General features: G+C 32.8%; 3 protein-coding genes and 1 long non-coding RNA gene across 4 annotated transcripts; 1 reads left to right on the top strand and 3 right to left on the bottom strand.

The window, feature by feature from the left end:
- Positions 1–482: 482 nt before the first annotated feature.
- On the bottom strand, positions 483–4,172 carry LOC111024244 (uncharacterized). The gene is made up of 3 exons (XR_015793068.1): positions 3,919–4,172; positions 1,794–2,192; positions 483–692 (listed from the first exon to the last, which is right to left on the bottom strand). It is a non-coding gene; the product is annotated as an uncharacterized LOC111024244 (long non-coding RNA).
- Positions 4,173–6,950: 2,778 nt separating this feature from the next.
- Positions 6,951–8,118, top strand: LOC148209947 (heat stress transcription factor C-1-like). The gene is made up of 2 exons (XM_088127156.1): positions 6,951–7,264; positions 7,364–8,118. Exons 1-2 carry the CDS (start codon positions 7,052–7,054, stop codon positions 8,078–8,080), a joined length of 930 nt encoding a protein of 309 aa, XP_087983282.1. The 5' UTR covers positions 6,951–7,051; the 3' UTR covers positions 8,081–8,118.
- Positions 8,119–19,337: 11,219 nt separating this feature from the next.
- Positions 19,338–20,319, bottom strand: LOC148209948 (uncharacterized). Its single transcript, XM_088127160.1, has one exon. It carries the CDS (start codon positions 20,152–20,154, stop codon positions 19,399–19,401), a length of 756 nt encoding a protein of 251 aa, XP_087983286.1. The 5' UTR covers positions 20,155–20,319; the 3' UTR covers positions 19,338–19,398.
- A 2,806-nt stretch (positions 20,320–23,125) lies between these two features.
- Positions 23,126–25,262, bottom strand: LOC148209949 (polyol transporter 5-like). The gene is made up of 2 exons (XM_088127159.1): positions 24,988–25,262; positions 23,126–24,603 (listed from the first exon to the last, which is right to left on the bottom strand). Exons 1-2 carry the CDS (start codon positions 25,193–25,195, stop codon positions 23,282–23,284), a joined length of 1,530 nt encoding a protein of 509 aa, XP_087983285.1. The 5' UTR covers positions 25,196–25,262; the 3' UTR covers positions 23,126–23,281.
- Positions 25,263–26,970: the final 1,708 nt, after the last annotated feature.

The following is a 26,970-nucleotide window of genomic DNA, read 5'->3' on the forward strand; positions in this document are numbered from 1 at the left end:
AAAAATCTATATGCCAAATCCGCAGCAAGAATGAATAATTATCAAGTGAATTTACTTTCAACAAACAATAACATACGCACATATTATATATATACCGTTGCATTCAATGTTGAGATATATATATATATATATATATATATATATCAAAGCTTTCTTTTCTTCACAAAGTTTAGGGAATTAGAAGGATATAAGTTTAAGGATTGTTACATGTATTTTGCTTCTTGCATATGCCTTTAGGAAGATTCAAGAGATTTTTTGGGAGAAAGAGCAGCCACAGGGTTGTTGGCAGGCATTGATTTTGATCGTTTCATCCACGCTGAAGACGTTGAACGATGAAGCCGACACCTAAACGAGCCTTGATGCATCGTGGGTGAGCACAAGCACTGCCCTTTCGGTGAACTGGACCTCACAGTCTCAGCATCTCTATTGCCATGTTTCGGAGACGTGGAAACTGCAACGCTAAGGCAGCCCTCAGAGGCCATATCTGCAAGTGCAAGAAATATGGAAGCTCAAAAGTATTTAAAAGAGCAAAAGATTTTCTAATCGCAATATAAATATGATCAGTATTAAGAGATTTATCCTCAAGTAGTGTGTGAGGCCAGAAGTAGTTATAATGCAATTCAAGTGGCGATATTTTGATTCTTCTTTGCTTGTCCTTTGTGAAAGCAACCATACAAAAAGGCCAACTCTATCTGTTATGCCAAAAAGTGGAATCTGGCTAAGTTCATATTTGTTTAGTATCAATAATTAGAATCATGTTGTCATTCTAGGATATAATATCAATATCTTCATTCTTCCACAATTTGCATACAAATCAAAAGAGGGAAAATAAAGATATAATTTCGAAAGTTGAAGAATAAAGACCAAAACTATGGTTATTTGCTGCTTTTGGGATTGTGGACCGTGACAAAACTTTTCCACATCAAAAGGTTCTGATCTTCCTATCTACTCATTATGGAGGATCAGATACTCCCACTCAATAATTGAAGTGGGTCATTCTCAAGAGAATTTGCCACGATAGTATTTTTTCCCCTTATATATCCGTGAGTGTAGACAAGATTCCGTGCACCTAGACTAATTTGACGAGACAACTGCTTGACCCTGCTATATGTGGTTGTCAAAATAACTCATAAAATATTAAATCTCAGGTAGATGGTCACCATGGTTTGAACCTATTCCTTCTAACCTCTTGACTATTTCTATTGGCCCTTATTGACCACTAGGCCAACACATGATGATCGAATTTGCCACCATAGTCCCGAGAGAGAGAGAGAAAAAAAAATTTCTGATTCAACAGTTAAAAAACTCATCCTTATTTACCTTATAAAGGGAGGGAGGAGGAGAGAGAGAGAGATATTAGAATCTGAAAGGTTATCCATTGGCATAGGATCGCACAAACTCAATTTTGGATCTTATTTGATGCTTCAGTATCAGAATACTCTTGCTTTATTTTATAGCTTACCATACATGACAACAGGGATGGGCCTTCGTACATAGTCCATTTTTCAGTTCTTTGGATCTGGATAATCTGATGAAATCATTTAAATTCCAAATTGTTGAAATGATTTAAACCGTTTCTATTAGATTATATCCATATCTCGATTCTTTCATGCTTCAAAAGTAGGGTTAGACTTGACTCTACACCACTTGATAATCTAAAAACTCGTAAAATACTTGCAACTACGTACTTGCTTCTCTGTTCTCAATTCTTTTGGATTTTCAAATATCGATAAGGCACAATAACGAAGCGAACTAATGCTCATAGGTCTAAATCAAAGTTAACAGAAGCTTACCAATTTGCAGCAAATTGATTTGAGAAAACTTATACTCCTGCTCTGCATATTGCCATTCCGTACTTCATAATTGAACAAGTTCTTCGGTATACAGAACACGTATGATAATGGCCTGCAATCGAATTACGTAGAAAGAATTTCAAATTTCAAGTGAAACTTAGATATGACAACCAAGATATTCTCATTCTCAATCACCACATAAAAAGAGGATACTTAGCTCGGCATTCGACAATTGTACTTGTCGGGCTTGCGGGCCTCGTCCTCTTCAGTATTGATATTCATCTTCCTCTTTCCTCTTTTCTTCATCTTTTTCAAAAGGATCACATGGCAAATGTTGATGGTGGTAATGGCACTTGCAGGCTGCAGCTCTAAACTAGGGAAATACAACGGCTCTACACCCTGTTTACAAGAAATAATTCAATGTGCTAATGAATTAATTATATTTATCAATTTTTAGAAATAGGCTACAGTAGAAAGTAAGAGAGACTTTTTGGGATCCTACATCTAACTGTTATGGGGAGCCACAATGAGATGGCTATCCCAATAATTCCTCTCATTGTGGCCTATCCCACTACTAAACGCATTTTAACACAAATCTTCTTTTGAGGAATTTTGGTTCTTTTCTTACTATTAAACAACGTATTAGAAACACAAGACAACCAATCAGAAATATCAACAAATTGTCCGCTCTTTGGGACCCAAGCATGTGCTAAAAACTTAAAACGTCTAAGATGAAGAGACTTTTCTAGGAATATATAAAATACACTATTTAGAGAAATGAGCTTCCATCACTATTTAGAGAAATTAGCTTCCACCATTCTTTTCCTAGCACAAAGTACATGACTCAAATACCAATAATTTGTCGAGAGATCTTCAAAATCTGCCTAAATATGTAAGCATCCACATCACCAACTTCATTTTTTTTTCCCTAGAGACTCCTAAGAACTGGAACTAATTTGCTTGCCAACATAACTATAAACCACCAAAGAACCGAAATATATCAACTCAGTTTCTGTTGTGTGTGAAAATGATTATTGTCAACTATAATACAAGTTAGACTAGCATTTTTTAGAAGAGCTTCCACGGTATGCGAAACTACCATTATACCAAAAATTGAATAGTATAGGATAAATTTAATCTTGTATATATATTCTCAGTACTCCCCTCCCGTGTGTGAGCTCGAATATTAATTTGATATTAAAAACCAAATATATGAACATTTAATACTAATTAGAGAGAAGATGATATCATAATAGTTCTAGCACGACCCTCTATGACCATATAAAACTACCACTATATCAAAAACTGAAGTTAATAGAATAAGGTACCTTCAATCTTTTATATATATTCTCGCCACTGAATATAAAAAATGGAAACAAATAAGTACGAAAGAGTAACTGGTAAGAGAAATGCTACTATCGACGGACCAGGCAAAGGTAACTTCTCTGTATAACAATGTCAAATTTCATTTTCCCGAGAAGATTTTCATTTTCATCAATCCTAGTTTCAAAGTATAGTTATCAAAAGTTTAAAACTATCCAAAAGTCTGATAATGGCAGAAGCGGATAGATAAAAATCTGGCAGGATAACAAATTGGCAGAACTTCATTCTTTTTTCACAAAGTTTCCACCTGCCCCAAACTCCAAGAGTCATACAGGATTTTCTTTATTAAACTCACCCAAACATTTTAACAAGCGACCTCGGGGTAGGTGTTACTCGATTGACAGTAATTCATTCAAATTAACTCCACGATGCACCATAAGCTAGGGGTGTTTAAAGAACCCAAATTATGGACTTGCTTGAGTTTATTAGGATTCAAATTTACGGGTTGGGTTGGTTTATACATATAACCATTTTCCTAAGGAGAATATGCTATCCAGTAGAGGGCGGCCTTCTCTATGAAACAGTGTCAAACTTGGTTTTCCCAATAAAATTTCTATTGATCCTAGTTTACAAGTAGAATTATCAAAAACCTAGAACTATCCAGGAGTCTAGCGATGACAGAGGAAAATAGATAAAAAGTATCTTGCAGAATAACAAATTTGCGATACTTCATCCAAATTTTACTCCAAAATTCACGGTAAACGAGAGAAAATTAGATACCCGAGGAAGAGAAGAAACATACAGTTGGAAAATGGGAAGTCGAGAAGGTTTTCCTCGGCTGCCATGGAATGGAGATCATCTGGCTCTTTAAGCCTGACTTTTACCCTAAAAGTGAGAATCGCAGTCCAGAAATGAGCGTCGTCTCGTTGAGGAATGGCGATTCCATAGCCATTATCAAATTCCCTCCCGCCGTAAGTCATCGAAAACTAAGCTCGCTGCGCGCCTTCTCAGAAATCGGGCGAAACCCAATTGGAAAATAATAAAATAAATATTGTTTACCAATAATATGGCAACATTTGGCACTAAAAAATATGATGGTTGCATTATGGATAGGACGGAATATGTTTTAAGTGCGGTTTCGTTACCCGTAATAAAAATCAATCGGAATGAGTTGCTTACTAAAAATTTTTAAATCCAAATGAGATATTTTGATGTTATCTGTTAAAATTGTTTAAATAATAAATATCATAATTACTAATGTACACTTTCTTATTTTTAAGTAGTTATAAATATATTATATTAATATTTTTAATTAAACTAATAATCATTTTTAATCTTTATTAAAAGGAACAATACATTTTAATTTATTTTATTATATTTTATTGATAATAAATAATTTTTATTATAACAATTTTTTGATATTAGTAAATAATAAATAGTTAGAATAAAATTACATCAATTATATTAAAATAATTTTTGATTGAAACAAATTAATATGAAAAAGTATTAAATTCTATTGGATTTTATTTTTTAAAAATTTATTGATATTAACTCATAATAACAAAGTAAAATTAAATAAATGAAAATTTTAATATAAAATTGTAATGTTTTACAATAAAATCACATCAACTAATAAAAGTTTTCTAAATTCTTATTAGAATACGAATTAATAGTATAAACAAAAACTAAAATCGTAAACAATTAATTATAAAAGTGTAAGATTCGCTCCATGGGAAATTTGAAGAGATCAACGAGGTTATTTGACATGAATAAGATTACACTCATGAGTGGTGATTTGAAGTTTGAGGTAGGATCCACCAATTGATTCAATTCTTACAATTTAATAAACACCCTCGAATGGATTAAACTCTAACGTAACAAAGTTTAGAGACTAAATTTATACCAATTTAAAAGTATATGAAGTAAATATAAGTTTTAATAAAAATACAAGAACCAAAAAGAACATTAAAAAATTATAGGTTCTAAAATTAACCAAAATTTAAAATAGATGCAATAAAATAATATTTTGAAACTAGCATTTTAATGGGATATTAAAAATATTTTAGATTCAAAGTATAAAACCACATAGTGTAGATTGGTAATTTAACTTGGAGAAAAAAAGGGAGGTTTAAAAACTTTATGTTAAATGGAAGGAAGGATAGAATAAGAGATCAGGAGCACACAAATTTGTTCCCTTATCCCAAACACTACCCGCCAATATAAAATATATATATATAATAAATTAAATTCCCAAAAAGGGAAGGCTCCAAACGTGGCGTTATTTCGTAAGAACCACGTGGACATCTTTTTCGGGCAGCACAGCGGCGTATCCTAAAGTAAAGGTAGGGAGCAAAATCAGCTAATGAGCGACCGAATCTAAGACACTGTTTGCCTTTGGCCCCTCTTTCTCTTGTCTCTTTATTTATTTTAATGGCGTCACGTTCCCCACGCGACTTATGGAGCGTGGTTTCCATACCCTTAACTTAAAACTTATATTTTCAATTTTTGTTCTTTTAACCCTCAAATCATCTGTTACGACACTTTAATCTTAAAATTTATTAAAAAGTAGTAATAAAATTATGTCAAAGTATTTCAAACATGTATGAAATTTTGTTAATAATTTGTAAATATAAATCAAAATAGGCATTTTTTAAAGTACAGAACACCATTTAATAATTATTACAGTTAGTTAACTTTAATTTGCTATCAACTAAAGTCACTTTTTCATGTTAGTTAGTTGATTAGACAAACTAATATTTAATTTGTTATTAACTAAAGTCACTTTTTCATGTTAGTTAGTTGATTAGACAAACTAATGTATTTATATGTGATAACTCTATATCACATTCGTTACGAGAGATTATTCTGTAGGAGAGATTTATCCATTAGTAAAATTTTCTCTCTCATTTACGTGTAATATGGTATCAGAGCAAATATAGCTCCCATGTAAAACCCTTTTTTTTTCTTTACTAATTATGCGATTTCTCGCCATTGTAGACGTATGAGGAGAAGATTGATAGCTTTCCTTTTCAATTCTCATGGCAGATAATATCTCTTTCATTTACGTGTAATAATAATATATTTATCACAATATACAGTTTAAAAGTACGGGTCCAAAAATAAAACAAAGTCAAAATATATCATAAGTTGTTATTTGCCTAACTTTTTTAGCTATGCACTTATTTGACATTGAAAGATTTTTCAGTGGTTTATTACATTAATAGATTCTCCAAGAACCATAATTGAGTGAATGGTAAAACTTCACATAACGAAAATTATATTTTTGAATATTTTGCAATAGAAACATATAAAATAAAACAAAATGTATTTCGGTTTTTATACATTATTTTATAAATATATTGTTTGAATAAAATAATTATAGATGTGGATGTGTAAGACATTATTTTGATACAAATATTAAAATGGACAACAACCTATAAATTATAAAATACAAAAAATTATTTTAGCTTGTATAAGAACCACAATTTTCCTTTACGAAAAAAAGAATCACAATTTTCTAGTTGAACATTTTAAAAGTCTACCTAACCAATAATAGAATTATGTAACTTGACTCATATTAATTTCAGCCTTAGCCGAAAGTAATCTGTGAATTTTTTTAAAAGCTCGTAAGATGTACGCTCCATTTGGCGCGTGGGAGTGTTAGGCACTGAAATATCTTATCCAGTCTTTTGAAATCACGACGTGTACAAAACGACAATCAAGATGAAGTCCGGGAGGTGAAAATCTCCAAACCAATCAAGAAAACGAACGGCTGGATATTCGCCACGTAAATCAATGTTATTGTACGCGCCTCCCCACTATATATAACGGTGCTGCCTCACCTCTTTCAGCACTAGACGCCTTTTCCCACACCACAAGCCTCAATTTAAGAGAGGGAGAGAGAGATAAGCTTCTTTTTTTTTTCTCTGTATGGGATGGAGGCGAACAACCAAAACGACACCGTTGCGCCGTTCGTGATGAAGACTTTTCAGATGGTCAACGATCCGACGACAGACGATTTAATCGCCTGGGGAAACGCCAACAACAGTTTCATCGTCGCCGATCCTCTGGAACTCTCACGCCGAATTCTTCCCTCTTACTTCAAACACAACAACTTCTCCAGTTTCGTTCGTCAACTCAACACTTATGTAAGTCCAATTTCAATCGATTCTTGTAATTTGTGAATAATTCGTATTTGAATAGCTCAAATTTGATTTCGATTTTGCAATTTGAATTTTTTTCGGCAGGGATTCAAGAAGGTGGACCCAGATAAATGGGAATTTGCGAGCCACTGGTTTCTCCGAGGTCAGAAGCATTTACTGAAGAACATTTCGAGGAGAAGACACAATCGGAATTCGTATTTTCAAGTGAAATGTGAAGACGACGAGGAATTGGCGATGGAGATTGCGAAGCTGAAGGAGGAACAGAGGGCTTTGGAAATTGAAGTTGAATCGATGAACAAGCGAATCGAGGCCACGGAGAAACGGCCGCAGCAGATGATGGCGTTTCTCTACAAGATTATTGAGAATCCTGAGATTCTTCCGAGGATGATCCTGCAGAACCGCCGTATTCGGCAGCAGTTGGCGCCGAAGCGGCGGCGCCTTGGGATCCCGCCGGCGAGTCCGGTCAAAATCGAGAAGGCCGATGACGCCGCCGTAAGGGATAATTCATCGCTGGAGACCGGTGTTTTCGCCGATTCGCCGGAGACGACCTTGTGGTGGAGCACGGGGAGTCAGGCGCGGATTACGCAAGAGCCGCACGGCGGCGCCGCCGTTTCCAGTCCGCTGACATCGGACTCCGGCGGCTGTTTGAGCGATTACGTGGCGCTATCGCCGCCGGAGAGTATCATATCGGTGCAAGGGCTTGGCGGCGGGCACGATAGTTGCTTGGCGGAACTGGTGGCCGGAGAGGAGCTGAGTCCGCCTCCGCCTTATCCGTTTTCGCTGTTCAGTGGTGGCTTTTAGAAAAAGAACAAAAGTTTTATCTTTAAAATTATTTTTTATTTCTGATCCCCCTTTGAATATATTTTTATTTTTTAATGCAATTAGATAGGGGAAATTATGTTAGTTTATCAATGTTATAATGAGCAAATAAACAGGAACAACTTACTTCACTATTTTACTAAAAAAAACTTGCTTGACTATAATAATCAATAAAATATTATTAAGAAATACTAAAATATATATATATATATATATATATATATATATTATTAAGAAAATATATAATACACATTGTGTGCAATTTGTTAGAACCATAGTTTATAATTCACGATATAAAATAAACAGCATAAAATAAGAAATAATACACTATTTTACCTATATAAAGACTTGCACCCAATGATATTTATGTGGAAATTAAAATGCCAACACATTATATAAAAAAAACGATATTTATGTTACATGTAAAAATAAATGAAACAAAAGTGATTACGACTCTTGTATTAAAAAAAAGTGATTACGACTACATTAAAACGACATCGCAACATAAACTTAATGACGAGTAATTGGTATTTTTGAATCCTACAAATTTTTGTGATTGGATTTTTTATCCTTTTTTTAATTTTTTTCTGACCCTTGGACGTGTTACCTTTTTTTTTTTTTTTACTTTTGTCCCTTGTAAAAAGACTTGAACACCATCATGCTAAAAAATAATCTCTACATCTCCTCAACTCTTTCAATCTCGATCTTCTTTCTCCCTTCAATTTTCATATTGAAAAAATCTCGCTACAAATTTTGATATCTATGCGTCGTTCCACATGGGATTTAACTGAAAATAAAACTTGGGAGCTAAAATTCCGACAGGATTATGATTGAATTCAACCGAACATAAAAGAATTGTGTTTAGGATCTTAGGTATTGACAAATCGGTATTTCTTGCATCGTTGTCATATTCCATCGTCAACACTTGGGAGCTAATGGATGACCTCAATGACTTCAATTTCAATTTTGACGTCATTGCAAACCCTCAAATTGCGAAACTCCCTTCAAGACAGTTGAATTTTTTAAATGTTTGAGGATGCGCTTTCATCAGAAGCTCTATTGTCATGTCAATTAGGTTCCAATGACCATTAGAATAATGCGAAATCAGTGCTTAAAAAAATTAGATTTGAGATTCCTATATGGATTTCAATCAAAATTGGCACACCATTCATACAATCTCGATTGAATACAGAGATTTTTTGTTATTGCAGCGGGATTGAATACAAATGACATTTATAATCCATATATATAATAAATCAAGTTAAGATCGACCACTCATTTATTTTTTATTTCCATATATAATAAATCAAGAAGATTAACCATTAATTTCTTAATAATTTGTCTCTTATGAATTTCTAAACTTTGACGAATTTTATTTGAAGGAGAAGATAATTGGAAAAAGAGAGAGTTTGTCTAAGAAGATTGATGAAAGAGAGATGTGAGGGTATTTTTGTAATGAAAGTAAAAAAAAAAAGAGTCAGAAAAACTATAAATTTAAAAATGGGTAAAAAATTCAATCTAACAATTTTTAGGGTAAAAAAATACTAATTACCACTAATAACCAACCAGGATTTCTTAAAGACGACGGTATAGATGACGTGGTGCCCAACCCAGACCCACTAAATAATGCGCATCCAAATTTTCATTGTGCCACATGTCAAGATCAGTGGGTCCCACAAAAACCATTTCCAAAGACATGGAAAAGGGCAATAGCTAAAACAAGGGTCCCAGGTCCCCTCCTCTCCGTGTCGCAAAAAGCAGAGCCTCTCTCTCTCTCGCTTTCTTGTTATTTTAAAATTATAAAATTTGTTTTTTTCTTCCTCTAAAGTGGGGCCCAACGGCATAATCCGTGTTCCGTCTCCCGACGGCGTCTTGTTTTGTCGTTTTGGGCAGCGGTTTTCACACAGGAGACCCGTGTGCTGACACCTGTATGATATTGCCAACGTCACGCATGATCTTGCATCCTGCCGACTGGGCCCACTATGATTTTTGGTGGGCCCCGCCTGTATCTACCTTTACAGCCCAACAAAAACAATGTGATCGTTTTTAAAGATTTAATAATAATTTTAGTTCCGATTTAATTTAGTTGTATTTCGTTCCTATTTTATATTATATTTGTACATTTATTTTAGCGCGGTTCTTTTAAAAAGGCTGGTTTTAGTCGGCATGCTTTCTATTTTGATTTATTTTAATTTATATACTCTAAAAATTATTGTCAATATAAATTTAATTAGGAAAGATTATGAATTCAAATATCCCACCTCTATTTATTGTATTAAAAAACTGAATATTTTAAAATTATAAAGACTAAAATAACTAAAATTCAAAGCATAGAAATTAAAATAGTATTCATGTAGTTAATATCTCAATTTGCATCATATATTATGATAGTGATTAATTGAACATATAACTCCTTAGAAAATGTGGATAATTTAATCCTTAAGTAAAACATCTATTAAACTATTACTACTTTAGAAGCCGTTGATCTGATCTTCTGCTCGTAATTGTTAAACTAAAAACAATGGATACTAAGGATATATCAGTGAAGTTTCTTAAGGTTAGGAAAATTTTTATTCAAATAAAAATTCAGTTCTAACAATTTAGAGGGACCAAATTAAGAAACACGAATTTTATTTACATTGAGTTGTGACAACGATTATCTTTCCTCTTTTATTATTTGCTTCGCTTTTGCTTAAATGACATAATAGATTTGATTGAATCTTTATCGTTGATATCACATGAATGGAATATGGTCATTAAATAAATTATGATCACGTTGGTACAGCATAAAATAATATTATGGTTGTTTTACATTTGACTCAAGAATTAGGCATAATTTATACCACGTGAAGTAACGTCTTGAATTATAAAATTCTTAAAATTTAGACTCAGTGCAATACACCTATTGTGAGTTTGAATCCCCACACTACATGTTATATATAAAAAAAAAAAAAGACTGAAATGTTCATATTTTTAAATAATATTAAAATATTCGTCAAAATAATAATAATTATTATAAATATTGAAATAATGGGTTGAAAAAAAATTCAGTATTTCACTTTTTTTAAAGGCCATAAATGAGGTAGAGCATAGAACAATTGGAAGAAATTGTGTGACACTTGTCCTTGTTGTAACATCCCATCAGCTATCTCTTGAGGGCGGGCGAAACCTAGACCACCACTTTATTTGTTTACTTTATTCGAAACTTAAAAATTAAAAATAAAATAAAATAAACACTTATGGTCAAAAATCACACACCTCCGATTGCCATTTATTTGGGTGGCACGTCATTGTGACCTTTTTAGATTACAATATAATCTTGGTGTAAATTTGTTAGGACTTAAATATTAGCTTGGTCTATCAACTTAATGCCACGCAGCCTTTCACGTTTAGGTGTTTAATGGTGTTTATGCGGTCGAGTTGAGTTGGCGAGATATTGTGTGACTCAAATACTGTTGTTATGGGAGTTACCTGCTATCAATCAGATTCAACGTTAGCGTGGCGCTCGTCTTAATACCATCTTTTAATGTCTAAATCAGTACTTTGATCATAGTAAAATGAATAGGAGAGCATGAGAATTGTGCTAAAGGTTAGCGTATACAATAAAAGGTGTTTGGAGATGAAAGATCCTATCCCCACGTGGAGGGTGAAGATTCGCCTCCGACGGAGGATTCGAGGAACAAACTTATGGAGCTCCATCTTGGAACCTTCCGAGATGAGAATATTGTCATTTCCTGTTAATGAACCAACATGTTATTTCCAGGAGTGTGTCCGAGTCCGATCTACTCGAACCCGACACATCCGACTTCAAATCCGACCAAGGTAACCGCCCGTCGGAATCTAAACCTATAAATAGAGGGCTTCGTTTCACCAATTTCTCCTCGAACCTAATATTGAGTCCAAGCTGCTTACTGACTTCAGCGTCGGAGATTTTGCCATCTTGTGCAGGTCTTCCATTAACATTTCGGGTCAGAACAAGGATCGAGTTCGAGATAGATTGACGTTGTGCAATTCTTGCATAAACAAAAGGGCTTTCGTCTTCTTTCAATTGGTTGAAGATATTCGATGACGTATATTTTTGCCTCTAGGTCGTACCATCAGTTAAAGTGTTATCAAATAGTCGCGACGTAGTCAGTTTTCCGCTACCAATTGGCATTCAATACATTTTCTCGTTCAAAGATTTTAACATGAGCTATTATACACATGGGTCGACTACGCAAGCCCTTATACCTCGTACTTATTTGTGATTAGGCGGAGCCCATGACATATGTGGCCTTCGAGGGTGACCATATGACGGGTAAGGTTTTACCTATAACAAATAGCATAAGGGACCGTTTGGTTGGAGGGTTTAAGACGGGGAATGGACTTTGACATATAAAGCTCATGTTTTGTTGGAGATTTGAAATGATATGCCGAAAACTCTTTTTTTGGTATCATTAAGGGAGGCATCGTTATTGTTTTCTCTTTAACCATTCTCTCTCCAAAAAAATCCTCCATCCCTCCCCTAAAATTACCTCTCTCTTTATTTGCCTTCTCTTTTCCTTTTTTCGCTCTTTGATATTTTGGTTTGTGCGTTCTTTTTTTTTCTCGTTTTTTTCTACAATTTATTTTTTCCTTGGGCTGTGTTACCATAGTTTTTTCGTTTATCTTTTTTTTTTCTTTTAATTTCGACAAAAACTTAAATTTATTTTCTACCCTTAAAAAGGTCGAGTAACAAATTTACTCTGTCCCTTAAAGATATTAAAATAAAATTTTAGAACTATAAAGTTGAAGAGATGAAGCCTCTTTTCTTTGAAAGAAGGAAGAGAATGTTTAGAATTATTTTTTAAATAATTTAACTTAATAAAAACAAATTAACTACCGATTATTTATTTAAAGTTATGTAAGGTAAATTAATGGATGAAAGTTGATTTTGGTTAATTTTAAAACAAATCTAACACCCTTCCCTTCAACAATAAGAATATTAATCATTTATTCCTATAAAATTCTTAATTAATATTTCCCTACGCGACCAAACACAGTTATCTTTGATTTCCCAATATCTTATTCCCAGACAACTTAATCTCATACATCTTAATCATAGACTACATATTTTAAACCTCCAACCAAACGGTCATAAACTTATTAAATATAATATTTAAAGTGAACGACTTTAAAAATGATTAAATATAAACGAATTCTAATGTTTGGGATATACTTAAAAGTTCAAGATCTTGACAAATTTAAAAGGCATATTTTTTCAGTAGAACACGTAGGGGTAGGGGATCGAACTCACAACCTCATGGTTGAAGATATATATAAATTACGCTATATTCACTTTGACTATTGAAATTATATTAATACACTAAATTTGATTAAATGTATATCTAACTTCTCATTTAACCAGCTATCAATATGACTGATTTGCATAAGGTAAAATTATGTTGGATAAGAAACAAGCATCTAAAAATATGTTTGAATTATTGGTTAATATATATATATATTTTGATTAAAATATCGTAAGTTCGAATTATTATAATTTTTCTAATATGTTAAGTTCGAATTCTTACCTCTCTCTCTATGTATATTATTATAATTTTTTCTAAATTTGAAAAGTCATACTAAATCTGATCCACGTTCAAAAACCCAACAATCTGAAAAAAATACGGTTTGAATTGGATTTGGTTCAAGTAAATGAAAATTATATAGGTTTGGTAGGTTCAAAGATTCTCTTAAAAAAAAGTTTGGAATGAATCGAACCAATCCAAATATATTACTAAATTTTAGTCAAAGAAATTATACCGAATCTATGGTCCAACCAATTGTTTATATTTGTCATCTTTTAAATTTATGCTCAGTTTTTTTTTTCTTTTATGACAAAGAAAAGAAATAAAATTAAAGAAGTGTAGTAGACATCGTATCAGCTCCACTTAAAAACAGCAGAACAACCCACAACCATATCATCTCCATCAACTTTCGAATCTCTCTCATCATCCAGCAGATATGAAACGAAAATAAAGCAAGAGAATTTGCAGAGACTGCATCTCTTCGCGTTTTAATAAATTTATGGCTAGGCCATAGTTGGGCTATCCACAAGGGGAGGCCCAGGTATGATCCCAAAATCTATAACATGCCAAATGTCTTAGATAAATTATTTTGAAAATTTATTTTCATAAATGTTCAATGTTTACCAATTTTACATTTTTGGATTCAAAATCTTTTTCAAATGTCAAATTTACCCTTATTTATGACATTTATATTTATTATAATTCGTCTTTTATTTAAACGTAAAATATTAATATTCCAAATTTGATTTTGAAAATATTAAATTATTGTGGGACTTAAATCAATCATTCTCGTAATCCCCTAACTTACTCCTTAATATATAAAGAATGAAATTTATTACAAAATATTCAATTATTATCATAATCCCCAAATTTACTCCTTAATATATTCTACTAAATAATGAAATTTATTACAATTATTTTTTCATTTTATTACAATTTCTTGACCAAATTCCAATAATATAGTCATTATAACATACACTTATATGGAAATATATATATAATATATATATATAAACTATATCCGGCTACCTTTTCAGTTATATAGAAATATAAACTATATCCGACTATAAAATTAAGCAACATACACTTAACAATAGTAATATAAACTATAACCATTATAACATACACTTATATGGAGATATAACCTATATCTGGCTATAAAATATATACGATTATATCCCTCTACAATTAACAAACAAAGCAAATAATCGACAAACCTTTTGATTGGCGACTAGACAATTGTCGGGATAAACGGAGGACTCGAATGGTCGACTGGCGGCAGGCGACAAAAAAGAAACCTCGGGATAAACGGACGAAAACAATGGACGAGCAGCCGGAGACGAAAGAGAAGCTAAACGAATTGTTCCGACGATGAAGAATAATGTAGACGACGACCAGAGACGAAGTAATGGATGGAAACAGAACAACAGAAAAAGAAGAAAACTCGGATAAATGAGATTTTCGAATTTTTTCAATAACAAATGATTTTTGAGATCTGGTATTTTGTACTTTTTAAGAGTCTAACTAGGTAAAATTTAAGGGATTTACTAATATTGTCCGTATTGTCCTTATCGACTATATTATCTTAGTGAAAATGTGATTTCATTTTTTTAAATTGGGAAAGAATAACGTTTCAAATTTCTAAATATAGCATTTATAGGAAAAAGAAAACACGAATTAGACCAAATTTCATTGAGAGAAAAATAAATTAAAAAAGATGAAGGGTCATAAAAATATTTTAAACTTATGGTTTACTAAAGATTTAAATCTCACTGTGATTTTGGTCCCCATCTTAGGTAAGTTTTCTGGCATGGGAAGTTTCAAAATATTTATTTTAGTCCTTCAACTTATTTTATTTTTGCTATTATTTTTGCTTTATTATTATTATTATTATTATTTTTAAATAGGTTGGTTATTATTAATGAGATATTACCATATATCCACGTAAAAGTTAATTTTTAGTACATTAAATATAAAGTTGAGGGATTGAACCTCCAAACTCTAAGTAATTATTAAAATATCTATACTGTTAAGCTATGCTCGGTCACGTTATAATCATCGTAACTAATTTTCGTAGCTTCAATACATGTTCATGTTAGCTTATTATTTTACATACTCGTAACCATGCATTTATTAGAGACGGAATACTAGTACAAGCAAAAATAATTTTTTTAAAAGCCCACGGATTAATATAAAAATTATAATAGTTTAGACATCAAATGAAACAATTTTCAATAAGATGGCAAGGTTAGATTGTAATAAGCAATCCATATATCGAATATATATTTTTTTTCTTATAATTCTCGAATTAATATTCTTCGAAGTCCAATTTACTTAAAAGAGAATGAGAATCATGGAGCAAGAATTTCATTTTATTTATCAAACCGACATGAATGATAGTGGGACCCACCTCAAATTTGTAATAACTACCCATCAAAAGGACGATATCATTTATATTTTAGGACCTAATCAATCTCTTACCATTTCTCTCTTGTCTACTAGCTAGACCCTTAACTTTTTTATTAGTTGTATTAAAATTTTACAACTATTTTTTAAAATTTATATTACTAATAATGTATCTCCTAATGAAAAATAATAATATTTTTTTCCTAGTTAATGTGATTTTATTATATAATATTACAAATTTTTATACAACAACTCATTGTAGTTTATCGGAGGAGCCAAATATTTTGCTAGTTAAAATTATTCATTATTATTAAATATTAAAACAATAAATTTAATAAAATTTTATATGATTATTCTAATAAATATAATTTTTAATGATGTATTTAAATTTAATTATTTATTAGTTGTTAATATTAAATAATGGTCATAATAAAAAATATATACCATCAATAAAATAAATTAATATTTTAGTTAAAAACAATATTTTCACATTTTCTAATTAATATATTTATAATTAATTAGAAATAAGAAAACAGCATACTTGTAATTATCATTTACATGATTTGTACGGTATTCAAGACAATTTTAGTAAATAATATCAACCCAATGAAAAGATTTTTTATTCTAAAAAGTTTATAGCAAATAATATTTCCATACCAATTATTTGTGATGATTTAAAAAGTATTGAAAATGACATAAGACAGCTGATTCGGGAAGGAAGGCTTTATTTCCATCAGCCCCTATCTAAGGGACAGTGACAGTTCCACTGGATGTTTCCGAATCCAGCAAATTGAAATCCGCCACGTCAGACTGCGGGAGTACCTAAAATTTGTCACAGTCGAAGACGCTGAATATGGGCCGACCCAATTAAGTGAGAAAAGGCCAGGCCCACGTCCTCGTTTTTTTTTTTAAATGTTCTTCAGAATTAAAAGCCCAATAAAATCTGCCTTATCGAAAGAGACAAGAGCCGGAAAAAGTTGGGCTCGAAAATCCAAAAAATTCGAGTATTAAATAGAAGGTAGGCCCAATATAAAGACGGCAAGTGTTGGGAATAGATTGATTACCAAAAGAGACTGCCACAAAAGCCACACACATTCTTTTTTATTTTTCTCTCTCTCCACATGCTTCAACTTCTCCCTTAAAAAGTCAAGTTCAAATCCTATTCTACTTTTATATTTATTTTGACATTTGAACATTTAAAATATATATTTAATTTTTTTTAACTTAAAATTTGTCATTTCTGACTTTTTTATTTTCTTTTAACAGATGGATGGTGTATTTTTAAATATGTATATTAACATCTTAATATAAATATGTATACAAACCATATTCATCGAAGGCAAATAATAGAAAAAAATGTTGCAGCAAAATATTTTAGTAATGACTAAAATAATTATTTGTGTAAAGTTAAAAATATATGTTATGTTAGTTCAATGAACTCAGGTTAGCAGTAATGGACATCTGTCTATGATTGAGTGTTTGTGAGTTCAAATCCATCTATTCTATTTGTTGTACAAAATGAATCAAAATCAACCTAATCAATTCAATTAACTTTGTAACCTATTGAAATGTTTAAGCAATATTGCGAGTCACACACATTCATATTTATTTTATTTTTATTTTGTATTTAAAATGGTAATGTTTTGATTAATGAATTTTGACAAAAAATCTCATTTTTAGCGACCCAGTTAAAATTTCATATTTTATCAAATATAGTTGATAGGTTACTTATTCTCTTTTGAACTTGATCATACCAAGTATACAAAACATGTGATATATATAAATACAAATTCATGTTTAACTTATAAAGTAGGACATCTATCTAATTGAACAATAAAAAATTGATAGTTAAAATCAAAAGTATCTAAAAATATGAAGATCGAAACAAAATAAACATGTGAAAATTCAAATACCCGACTGCAGTTTAAACATTTTGAAATGCAATGAGTTATTTTTCTTTATCCTTAAGTCATTCAAAAGGATTATTATTATTGTTTTTGGTGTTTGTCCATGGGAACAAAGGAAAGAACTTTGGGTCTCACATTGTTTCATAGGTAGAGAGAGCAATAAGGCAACATTCCATTGTGCCATTTGAATTTCTCTTTCTCCATTGAGATTGACTTGTCAATTTCTTTTGTCAACCTCTTCTCCAACTACAAAACAAACGCACCTTTTTTTGGCCTATTTGCTCATATTCTATTGGATTCACATCCTATTCTTATCCTTATTTGACTCTCTCTTTAGTCTCAACTAGTAAAATTTGTATAAATATTACTTAATAAAAATAAACGGATTTATGTCAAGTTGAGCTAAGCTCAACTATTAAAATATTTACCTCCGATCAAAATGTCATGAATTCGAATTTCCACTCCTAATTTACAAGAGATAGCTTACATGGTTTGGGACAAATCACATAGAACACAGACAGTGCACATACCTCAGGATTCAGGATTAAGTTGATTCAGGTTGAAGATTTTTTGAACCCAAACAAATTATACGAATTATAAATTTATCTAACTTAATCAACTATAGTGGGTTGATGAACACAGACTTTAAAAAACTTTTGTTATTAAATAGTAAAAACATTGGACTGTTCAGCATTTATTTATTTATTTGCAAACATTTAGTTAAGATTATGAACCCAATGGCAATTGTTGTATTGCAAGAGTTATACCCAATGACTTAAAAAAAACTTTTGGAGATCCGGAATTATGAATTAACTTTAAACTCATTTTAGCGAAGAATACTAAGATGTTTATCGACTAATCACCGTTGAATGTTTGATAAATAAAAGAGAGAAGAACAAACAAAAGGTATATATTTAATGTTTTTTAAAAATATCCAATTTTTACCAGTAGGTCGAACATAACTTATGAGTTGTGAACCTAACCCTCACTCTATGTTTGAGTTGTCATCTAATTATTATTACTATTATTTTTAGTACATGACATTTAGGGTGGAGATTTAAACTACGATGTGGTTGATTATTTTTGTTTTTTTTTATAACGGAAAAAAAACCTAGTAGTCCTTAAGAGCAATATTTTCTTTTGGACAATATCGTGAATGTTTTTTAAAAGTTTCAGAGGAAGTGTTTAAATTACTGCGAAGTCAAAAAAGCTGTTGACAAACTGAAAAAAGAAAAGGTAAAAAAAAAAAAAAAAAAAAAAAAAAAACAAAACAAAACCCAGTTTCCAAAAGATCCAACTTTTATCCGAAAATCCACCTAAAAAGAATGCGGTAAAGTGAATCTGTAAATGTAATGGACCAAAAAAGTAAAGGCAAAGGCAAAGGCAAAAGCAAAAGAGAGAGTGAAATTGTGAAGGTAAAGTAGGTATTTCAAGTTTAAAATCAGAAGAAAAACAGAGCTTCCTTAATCTCGGAATAAGCTTGAAAAATGAGTGTATGATAATGGCGAGAATTGAGAGAAATAAAGCACTGCAAAAGCTGCTCCAGTTCTTTCGCTTCAAATATCTCTTTTTCAACTATCATCTCCGCCATTGACGCCTTAAAATCCTTGTACGGATTCCTGGAATTCTTCACCACCGCGAAAAAGCTGTCCCTCGATTTCCCGTCCAATGAACCCGCGCCACGTCTCTCACTTCTCCGGCGATTGGTCCGCCGTTCCGCCCGGAGGCGACGCCGCGACGCGGAGGAGTCCGACGTCAGGCTCCGGGAAGAAAACAGAGTCTCTGTTTCGTCCTCTGTCTCGTCGTCGTCGCCGCCGTACCACCACGCGCCGCCGAAGTCCTCCGGGCGAGTCGTGTTGAATTTTCTCTTCGCGTCGCCGGAATTCGAGATTTTCTTTTTGGTTTTCTCGCGAGACAAACAGTCCCTGAGGTGGGAGAGGGGGGCGGGTTTGAGAGGGGAAATCGGGGAGGCGGGGGGCGCAAGAAATGGGGAGAATTTCTCGGAAATTTTGCGTCTCGGGAGATTTTGGACATCGGCTGTTGAGGAGATTATGGGGAAGTTTTTTCGGAGGTTCCGAGGGGGAGAGTGAGAGGAAATGGGATTGTCTATAATGATGTCGGAATTCCTTTTAGAACGGCAAGAAAAGAAAGAGGCTTGGAATATGCGATACAATCGGAGTTTCAATGTTTTCTCCATTGAAAAACTACAAAGCTTTTGGAACAGTCTTTAGCTTTTGGAAGAAGAAGTTTTGTTAAAGAACTTTTTGGCGTGGAAGAAGAAGAAAAGCGAGAGAGAGAGAGAGAGAGAGAGAGATTTTAGCTCGTGGAAGGAGTTTAGAGAGCTCTGCCTTTTGAAGAAGAAGATGGGAGAGATAAATAAATTAAAGATGAAAAATAATTTTCTTGACAATTTAGACATAAAAATTAATATATGAATTTTTGTTTCGATGTCAAATTTTTAATATAGTCAAAACGAAATAATTCAAAGCGAAATAAATATTTGGAAGTGATCATCGTAAAAATAGATTTTTTATTTTTTAAAAAATAATACTAGTAAGGAGGTAAGGAGGTGTAGTGTGTTGATGTAGGGGAGCAATGGGAGGATTGCATGAAACAAACAAAAATGGAAGACATTTTAAATGATGGTGTAAAAAGCTCCTTTAAAAAAAAAAATCTTTATTTCTTTTGTTGTTATCTTATTTTGTTTGTTTGTTTTTTTTAATGTCTTTGTCAAAAAATAGTAGTTTACTCATTACTACTGCAGCTTTTATGTTTTTAAGAATAAAAATGTAGTATTAACAGCATGTTTGGGTAATTTTTTAGACTTTTCTTTCCAATATTAATTTAACAAAAAAAAAACTTGTTTTTAATATATACTTATTTAAAAACTTATTATTTAATCTCTTAAAAATGATTTTTTTTTTCATATTTCAGGTGAAACCATCTCTTGAAGAGACGACTTCATCAAAACGTAGTAGACACGACTTCAATAGTATCTCTTGAAAGAATCAAAAGCAACGGACAATTGTTTAAATTTTTGTTCAATAATCCATTGTTTCTAATTAAAATAAAACATTGACTTAATTTCACAAAATGAGAAGAGTGTTATTTTGGTAATTGACCCACTAAAAATGGAGTGAAATTTTTTCTGAAAATTTTCAAAAAAATAAGTTTGTATATTTCAAAGTGATAATTGTACTGGTTTTTAAAAAACAGATGTTATAATTGAACTTGGAAAATCTCTAAAAGTAGTAAAAAAGAAGGTTTGATTTTTCTTTTTTTTTTTTCAGAAAAAGAAGGTTTGAAATTTGAAATTAATATTTCTCTTATATGAAATTATGGAACATTATTTTTGCTTTCCTAGACCTATTTTTTTGGTAGCCATGTACATTTTGGTCCAGGCATTAAATATAAAGAATCTTCCATCTTTTCATCTGCCTTTTTTTTCTTCATAAATATTTTATAATAAGATATGGTCACTTTATGATTCAAATAGTACAAAATATATTTTTTAAATATTTTATTGCATGGTACATAATATTATTTTAATAAAAGATAAATAAATATAGGCTATACAAATGCATTAGTTCTATCAACAATTGTGTAATTGCAGTGTTGTTTATTTCATCGTCTCGTACTAGTCAACGTAATCATAGTTCAATGGTAACTAAAAGTAGGGGGTAAGAAATCGAACCGACTCCAAATGGTTTGAGTTGGTTATGACAATAGTCAGTTCAGTTTGATTTTTTCGAGGATTTGAGTTTTGTTCTTTACCCTACTTCCTACTTCTCAACTTATGCATAGCACCGTTCTCTCCTCATTTTCCCTTCCCCTCCCTTCCCCTTCCCCTCACTAATATTTTATTAGTGATGTGGAAAAAAAATCTCTCCTCCCCTTCTAACCTAACCTTTTTCTAGTTGGTGTTTGGTGGGTAAATAACAATAATCTCAGGGAGCCACATTTGAAATATATCTTATGTTCACTGTCACAAAATGTTTGACAATTAAGAGAGATAAATATAAAAATAAAACAAATTCTTTTTAACGATGATAGGCTATCACGAATCAGAAGTTAAGTATTTTCTTTAAAAACTAGATAAAAAATGTATGAGGTTGAAACTTAAGATTTAAACTCAAATCTTAGAAATAAAAAGTTTTTTTTTTAAAAAATTATTTGAAAGGTAGCAACAACTATTTATGATTCAAAATAGAGTTTGAAAGCAGGAGAAAAGTGAGCCAATTTGGAGGTTTTTGAAAGAAGCAGAGAAATCCGATTGGGAACTCAGAAAATGAAGATTTGAAATCTTGAAATAAAAAGAAGCAATTTGAAAGAGAAAAAAAAAGGGCATCTTTTTAGGGTTAGAAGGTTCCAAAAGCAAAGAAACGGACCATTGAAGCGAAAAAGAGAGGTGGTAGTATTTGCACGTTCACTGCCGCCACCAATCGCTATTCGCTTCTAAAACGACACTCTCTCTTCCCCTCTTCTTTTCCTTTCACCTTCACCGATGTGTCGGTTATCATTCTGTTTTCTGCCTACCTACTTAGCTTATTTGCCTCTCAAATTTCAATTTCCCATTTCCCATTACCCATTTTCAAATTTCGCCAACCACAATCGACAATCCTCTTATTTTTCAAAAATATACATGGTTTCGTGCGCGTTTCTGACAAAAGTGACACGTATACTGCTCTCTTATGTGGGCTCTTGCAAATAGAAACTTGTTTTGGTATATGATACTTTCCTCATACACTTTGAAACTTAATTAGAAGTAAATTCGAGTTGGTGTCGGGTTAAGCGTAAATTTCTATTTGTGGGTGTCAATAAAGTCAAAACTCACGTAGAATGTCACTCGATCAAGAACACGCAACAACCTTGGACTTATTATTGTTTTGTTGTCACATTATTTTGATTTAATTAAATAATTGTGGTGGGTATGGAAAAGAGAGAATGCAAATAGCCCAAATTATGTTAGTGGGGTGTTTGTCAAAATAACTCCGAATAAAATCGAGAGGCTGTAATGGAAGAAAAGAGAAGGCCCATCTTCCATTACCTTGGAGAATAGGAACATAGCAGCATTTATAAGCGACCTAAATTAAGGGGTTTTTTTTTTCTTCTAAAAAAAATCTCATTGTAATCCATAAATTTCCAATATAATTCTATTTTGGTCTAAATTTAAAAAAAAAAAAATCATCTTGGTCCTAAACTTTAAAATAATAACATTTACAACCTAATTTCTATTGCGTTCATGTTGATATGTTAATACATATATCTAAATGACATTATCCGGACCAAAATAAAATGAGATTTATTTATTTGATTTTTTTTTCCTAATGAAGTTCGTCCTCAAAGAGAGTTTCAATTTCTTCCAAACTTCTTCCCTTAGTCTCCGGCAGAAAGCGGTAAAAGAAAGCCGTCGCCGCCGCCATTATCCCGGCGAGGCAGAAAAACATACCTCCGAACGTTATTTTCCTCGAAATTGTCAGAAATGTCATTGCCACCAAACCACTTACCAACCGGTTCACCGAAACGGCCAGGCTGGAACCTTGGGCCCGCAATCTGGATGGAAATATTTCCGACGAGTAGACCCACGTGATGGGCCCAAGCCCAATAGAGAAGAACGAAAGGGCCGCACAAACAGCCACCACGCAAAGCCCAATAGCCCACATTGGTTTCGTGTCGGAGTGCTCGAGAAATTTTGAGCCCAGGCCCAGCCCAGCCAGTGAACAAGCCATACCGGCCGAGCCCAATAACAAAAGCGGTCTTCGACCGAACCGGTCCAAGAAAAAAGCCGAAACCAGAACAAATCCCAACTTGGCGATTCCCATTATGACTGTTACGCCGACGAGTTGCTTGTTATCTTCAATTCCGGCGTCTCGAAAAACCTCCGGACTGTAATACACAACGGCGTCGTTTCCAGAAGCCTGCATGAAGAAATTGACTCCAATGGCGGCGATCAGAATTCGGCGGACCGACGGAGAAGGATTCAGTAACAATTCTTTCCACACGCCTTCGCCGCGCCATTTGCCGGAAGCAGAGGAAGCGGATTTTATAATTTCTCTAAATCTGAGTTCGGCTTCTTCATTCGAATCGGAAATTTTGATCAGATTTCGTTTCGCTTCGATTTCTCGACCTTTCATCGCAAGCCAGCGAGGCGATTCCGGCATGGCGGAGATGCCGAAGGCGACAAATACCGCCGGAAATGCTGCGATTCCGAGCATCAATCTCCAGTTTATGCTTGCAGGAAGACCGGCGAAAGCGTAATTCGAGATGTATCCAAGTAAAATTCCGGCGTTGATGAAGATCTCCGGCAGAGACGTGAGGAGGCCGCGAGTTAACGCCGGCGAGAGCTCGGCGATGTACACCGGAGCGATCGTGAGGGAGAATCCTACGCCGATGCCGGCGACGACGCGTCCGGCGACGATGAAGGGGAAAGACGGTGCGAAGCTCATCAATATCGCGCCGGCGAGGAATGTGGCCGCTGCGATGACAATTGTATATCGCCGGCCGATCCAGTCGGAGGTCTTGCCGGAGGCGAGAGCTCCGATGAGAGAACAAACGTTTAAAGAACCAACTAAGATCTCTTCTTGTTCTGTGGTAATCGTCAGATTCTCTTTGATGTACAAAATCGCACCACTCATCACTCCTATATCTGAATTTAGACACATAATTAAAATAATATAACTGTATTTTAATATTATATAATCTCAACTTTTTAAAAAAAAATTATAATCACATTTCCAAATTTTTAATTTGAACCATTACCCCTCAAATTTATAACATTGTAGTATAATATTTAAAATTTTCACAAATACACTTTTAAATTATACTTCCAAATATATCTATGAAATTGCTTCAATTTGATCCAATCACTAATAAACTAATTACTGTAGTGTTAAATTGCAAATACTTTATACGCTCGTTCATAACAACCTCTATCTTTAGACACGATTTTTACTATTATCTGTAATCTTAATTAAGTTAAAAAAGAAGTTGAAAATTAAACAATTAAGATGCGAAAATGGTGGGAACTGACCGTAGCCGAGGAGAACGGAGTTGGTGGAAGCCAGAACAGCGGCGGCGAGCACGTATTTATTGAGACGACGGCGGCTCTCTCTTTCAGCGGCAACTTTGGGAGCTCCTCCGGCGACGGTTTCCGGCGGAGAATCGAGAAGTGGAAGGAAGAGGCGGCGGCTGTCGTCGTCGTCGTCTTGTGGCGGCAGAGCCGCAGTGGAGTTCTGCATCGCTGGAAAATGCGAAGACAGACACACGTCGGAGAGGAGTCTTGTTTGTGAATATAAATACAAAACAAATTTGTGTCTATCTTTAACTTTTTTATATTGCTATCTATAGTTATTTATTTATTTTCAAGTTTTAATCATTTTAGCCGTTCCTTTGATGCCTTCAAATATGATCATAGAAGTTGAAAATGGAAGTTAAAATAGAATAAATTACCTAATTCATCGAATCCATTTAATTTAGTCCGTCAGTAACATGGGTCATCTAGTTTCACACACAATTTTTAAAAATTAGACCATCTAATTTTGTCTGAGTTTGATTGGTTGTGATTGAGCGATTATTTTAGTTTTCTAATACGATGATTCACTCACCGTAATCTTAGTTTAACTAAACACTGAGACTAGACCTACCATGTTGTAAAGAATTAACAAGAATAATATTTGACGGATGCTTACCATTCAACACTAATTTTTATGTTGGATATCAATAAAAATCCGAATATTTTACAAAATAGAAAAGATCTTATTCCATGTATTTACCTATTATATTTGTAAAAAATTTAATGATGGTCAGCAAAATATGATTGTTGAATAATAAGCACCAAGTATTGTTATTTTTTAGTTCAAATGAGAAGTGAAATTTTAAACTCACGTCTTAAAAATGTTATATTTGTTTTTTTTGTTTAGTACAACAATTTGGGGATATGAGAGATCGAATTTTCAACCTAAAAAAATGAGTATATGACAATTATTGTTGAGTTATGCACATCTTGACAAATGTTATATTAACAATTTTAGTTAGACTTATATTTACGCTAGAGCTGTTTAGAGAAGGCAAATTAATTTTCATTTATAACAAGGAGATGGCCTGTAAAAAAAAAAAAGGTTTATGTATAAGAAAATAAAATGAGTGTAAGAGAAATTATGAGTATGACTATTTTTTAAAAAGATTTTAAAACAGAAATTTGTGATCATAATTCACAAAGTGGCTTTAGTGAAAGGGGCCATAAAGCCACGCTGCTGACACACGCCCCTCTTTCTAAAGTTCGCATAATTTGCCTTTTTAACTGCTCACGGGATCGAACCATAATGCCTCGCTGTCAATCAACACCACTCGAACTTTAGACCTGCCATCTGGAAATTATTTTTAGGGCAAAAAAAAAAGGAAAAAAAAATTTAAAATTTTACTACATTTTTTTTTGACATTGGATTAAATTTTTACTACTAGTCAGCAAAGTTAATCAAATGTTTACGGCTGTGAATTTTATTAAAATTTACATTATAATTGGATAGATGTTGTATTTTGTACGGTTTGATTTATAATTAACTCACCCGCTTATTAGGAAAAAAACACACACACAAATCTCTCGGAAAACTTATTAATTTTCGTGAACATCGAACTCTAACAAATCAATACAAAAAATTAAGCCCACTAGAATTGTTTATTTTAGAATTTATGTGAAACAATAATTAAGTGGAAAAGTATTTTAAAGATCTAATATCCCTACCACATTGAATAAAAAGAGAGTAAAAATTAAAAAAAAAAAGGAAAAAAATAGATACTGTTAGTAAAAATGACAGGGTAGTTAAATTGGTGATTGTATTTGTCAATTTAAAAATATAATAATTTATTATTTGTGTGTGTTTAAAGATTTTCTCTTCTTTTATTTTCTTTGCCCTTCATTTCTCCTCTATCTTCCGCTAATCTCACCACCATCGTTGCTGTCTTAACCATCGGTACCCTTCTCCCAAAATTTGAAGAGGAAGGAACTAGTGGAAGA

The sequence above is a fragment of the Momordica charantia genome, assembly GCF_013281855.1.
Source record: "Momordica charantia cultivar OHB3-1 chromosome 8 unlocalized genomic scaffold, Mcharantia_2.0 BLBB01000008.1, whole genome shotgun sequence".
Lineage (NCBI taxonomy): Eukaryota > Viridiplantae > Streptophyta > Magnoliopsida > Cucurbitales > Cucurbitaceae > Momordica > Momordica charantia.

Bases quoted from the DNA above. Each gene is read 5' to 3' on its own strand.
- LOC148209949 (XM_088127159.1), bottom strand. From the start codon at position 25,195: ATGCAGAACTCCACTGCGGCTCTGCCGCCACAAGACGACGACGACGAC. The intron at 24,604-24,987 runs GTCAGTTCCCAC...GTCTAAATTCAG, and splicing joins CTCCGTTCTCCTCGGCTACG to ATATAGGAGTGATGAGTGGT.
- LOC148209948 (XM_088127160.1), bottom strand. From the start codon at position 20,154: ATGGAGAAAACATTGAAACTCCGATTGTATCGCATATTCCAAGCCTCT.
- LOC148209947 (XM_088127156.1), top strand. From the start codon at position 7,052: ATGGAGGCGAACAACCAAAACGACACCGTTGCGCCGTTCGTGATGAAG. The intron at 7,265-7,363 runs GTAAGTCCAATT...TTTTTTCGGCAG, and splicing joins TTCGTCAACTCAACACTTAT to GGATTCAAGAAGGTGGACCC.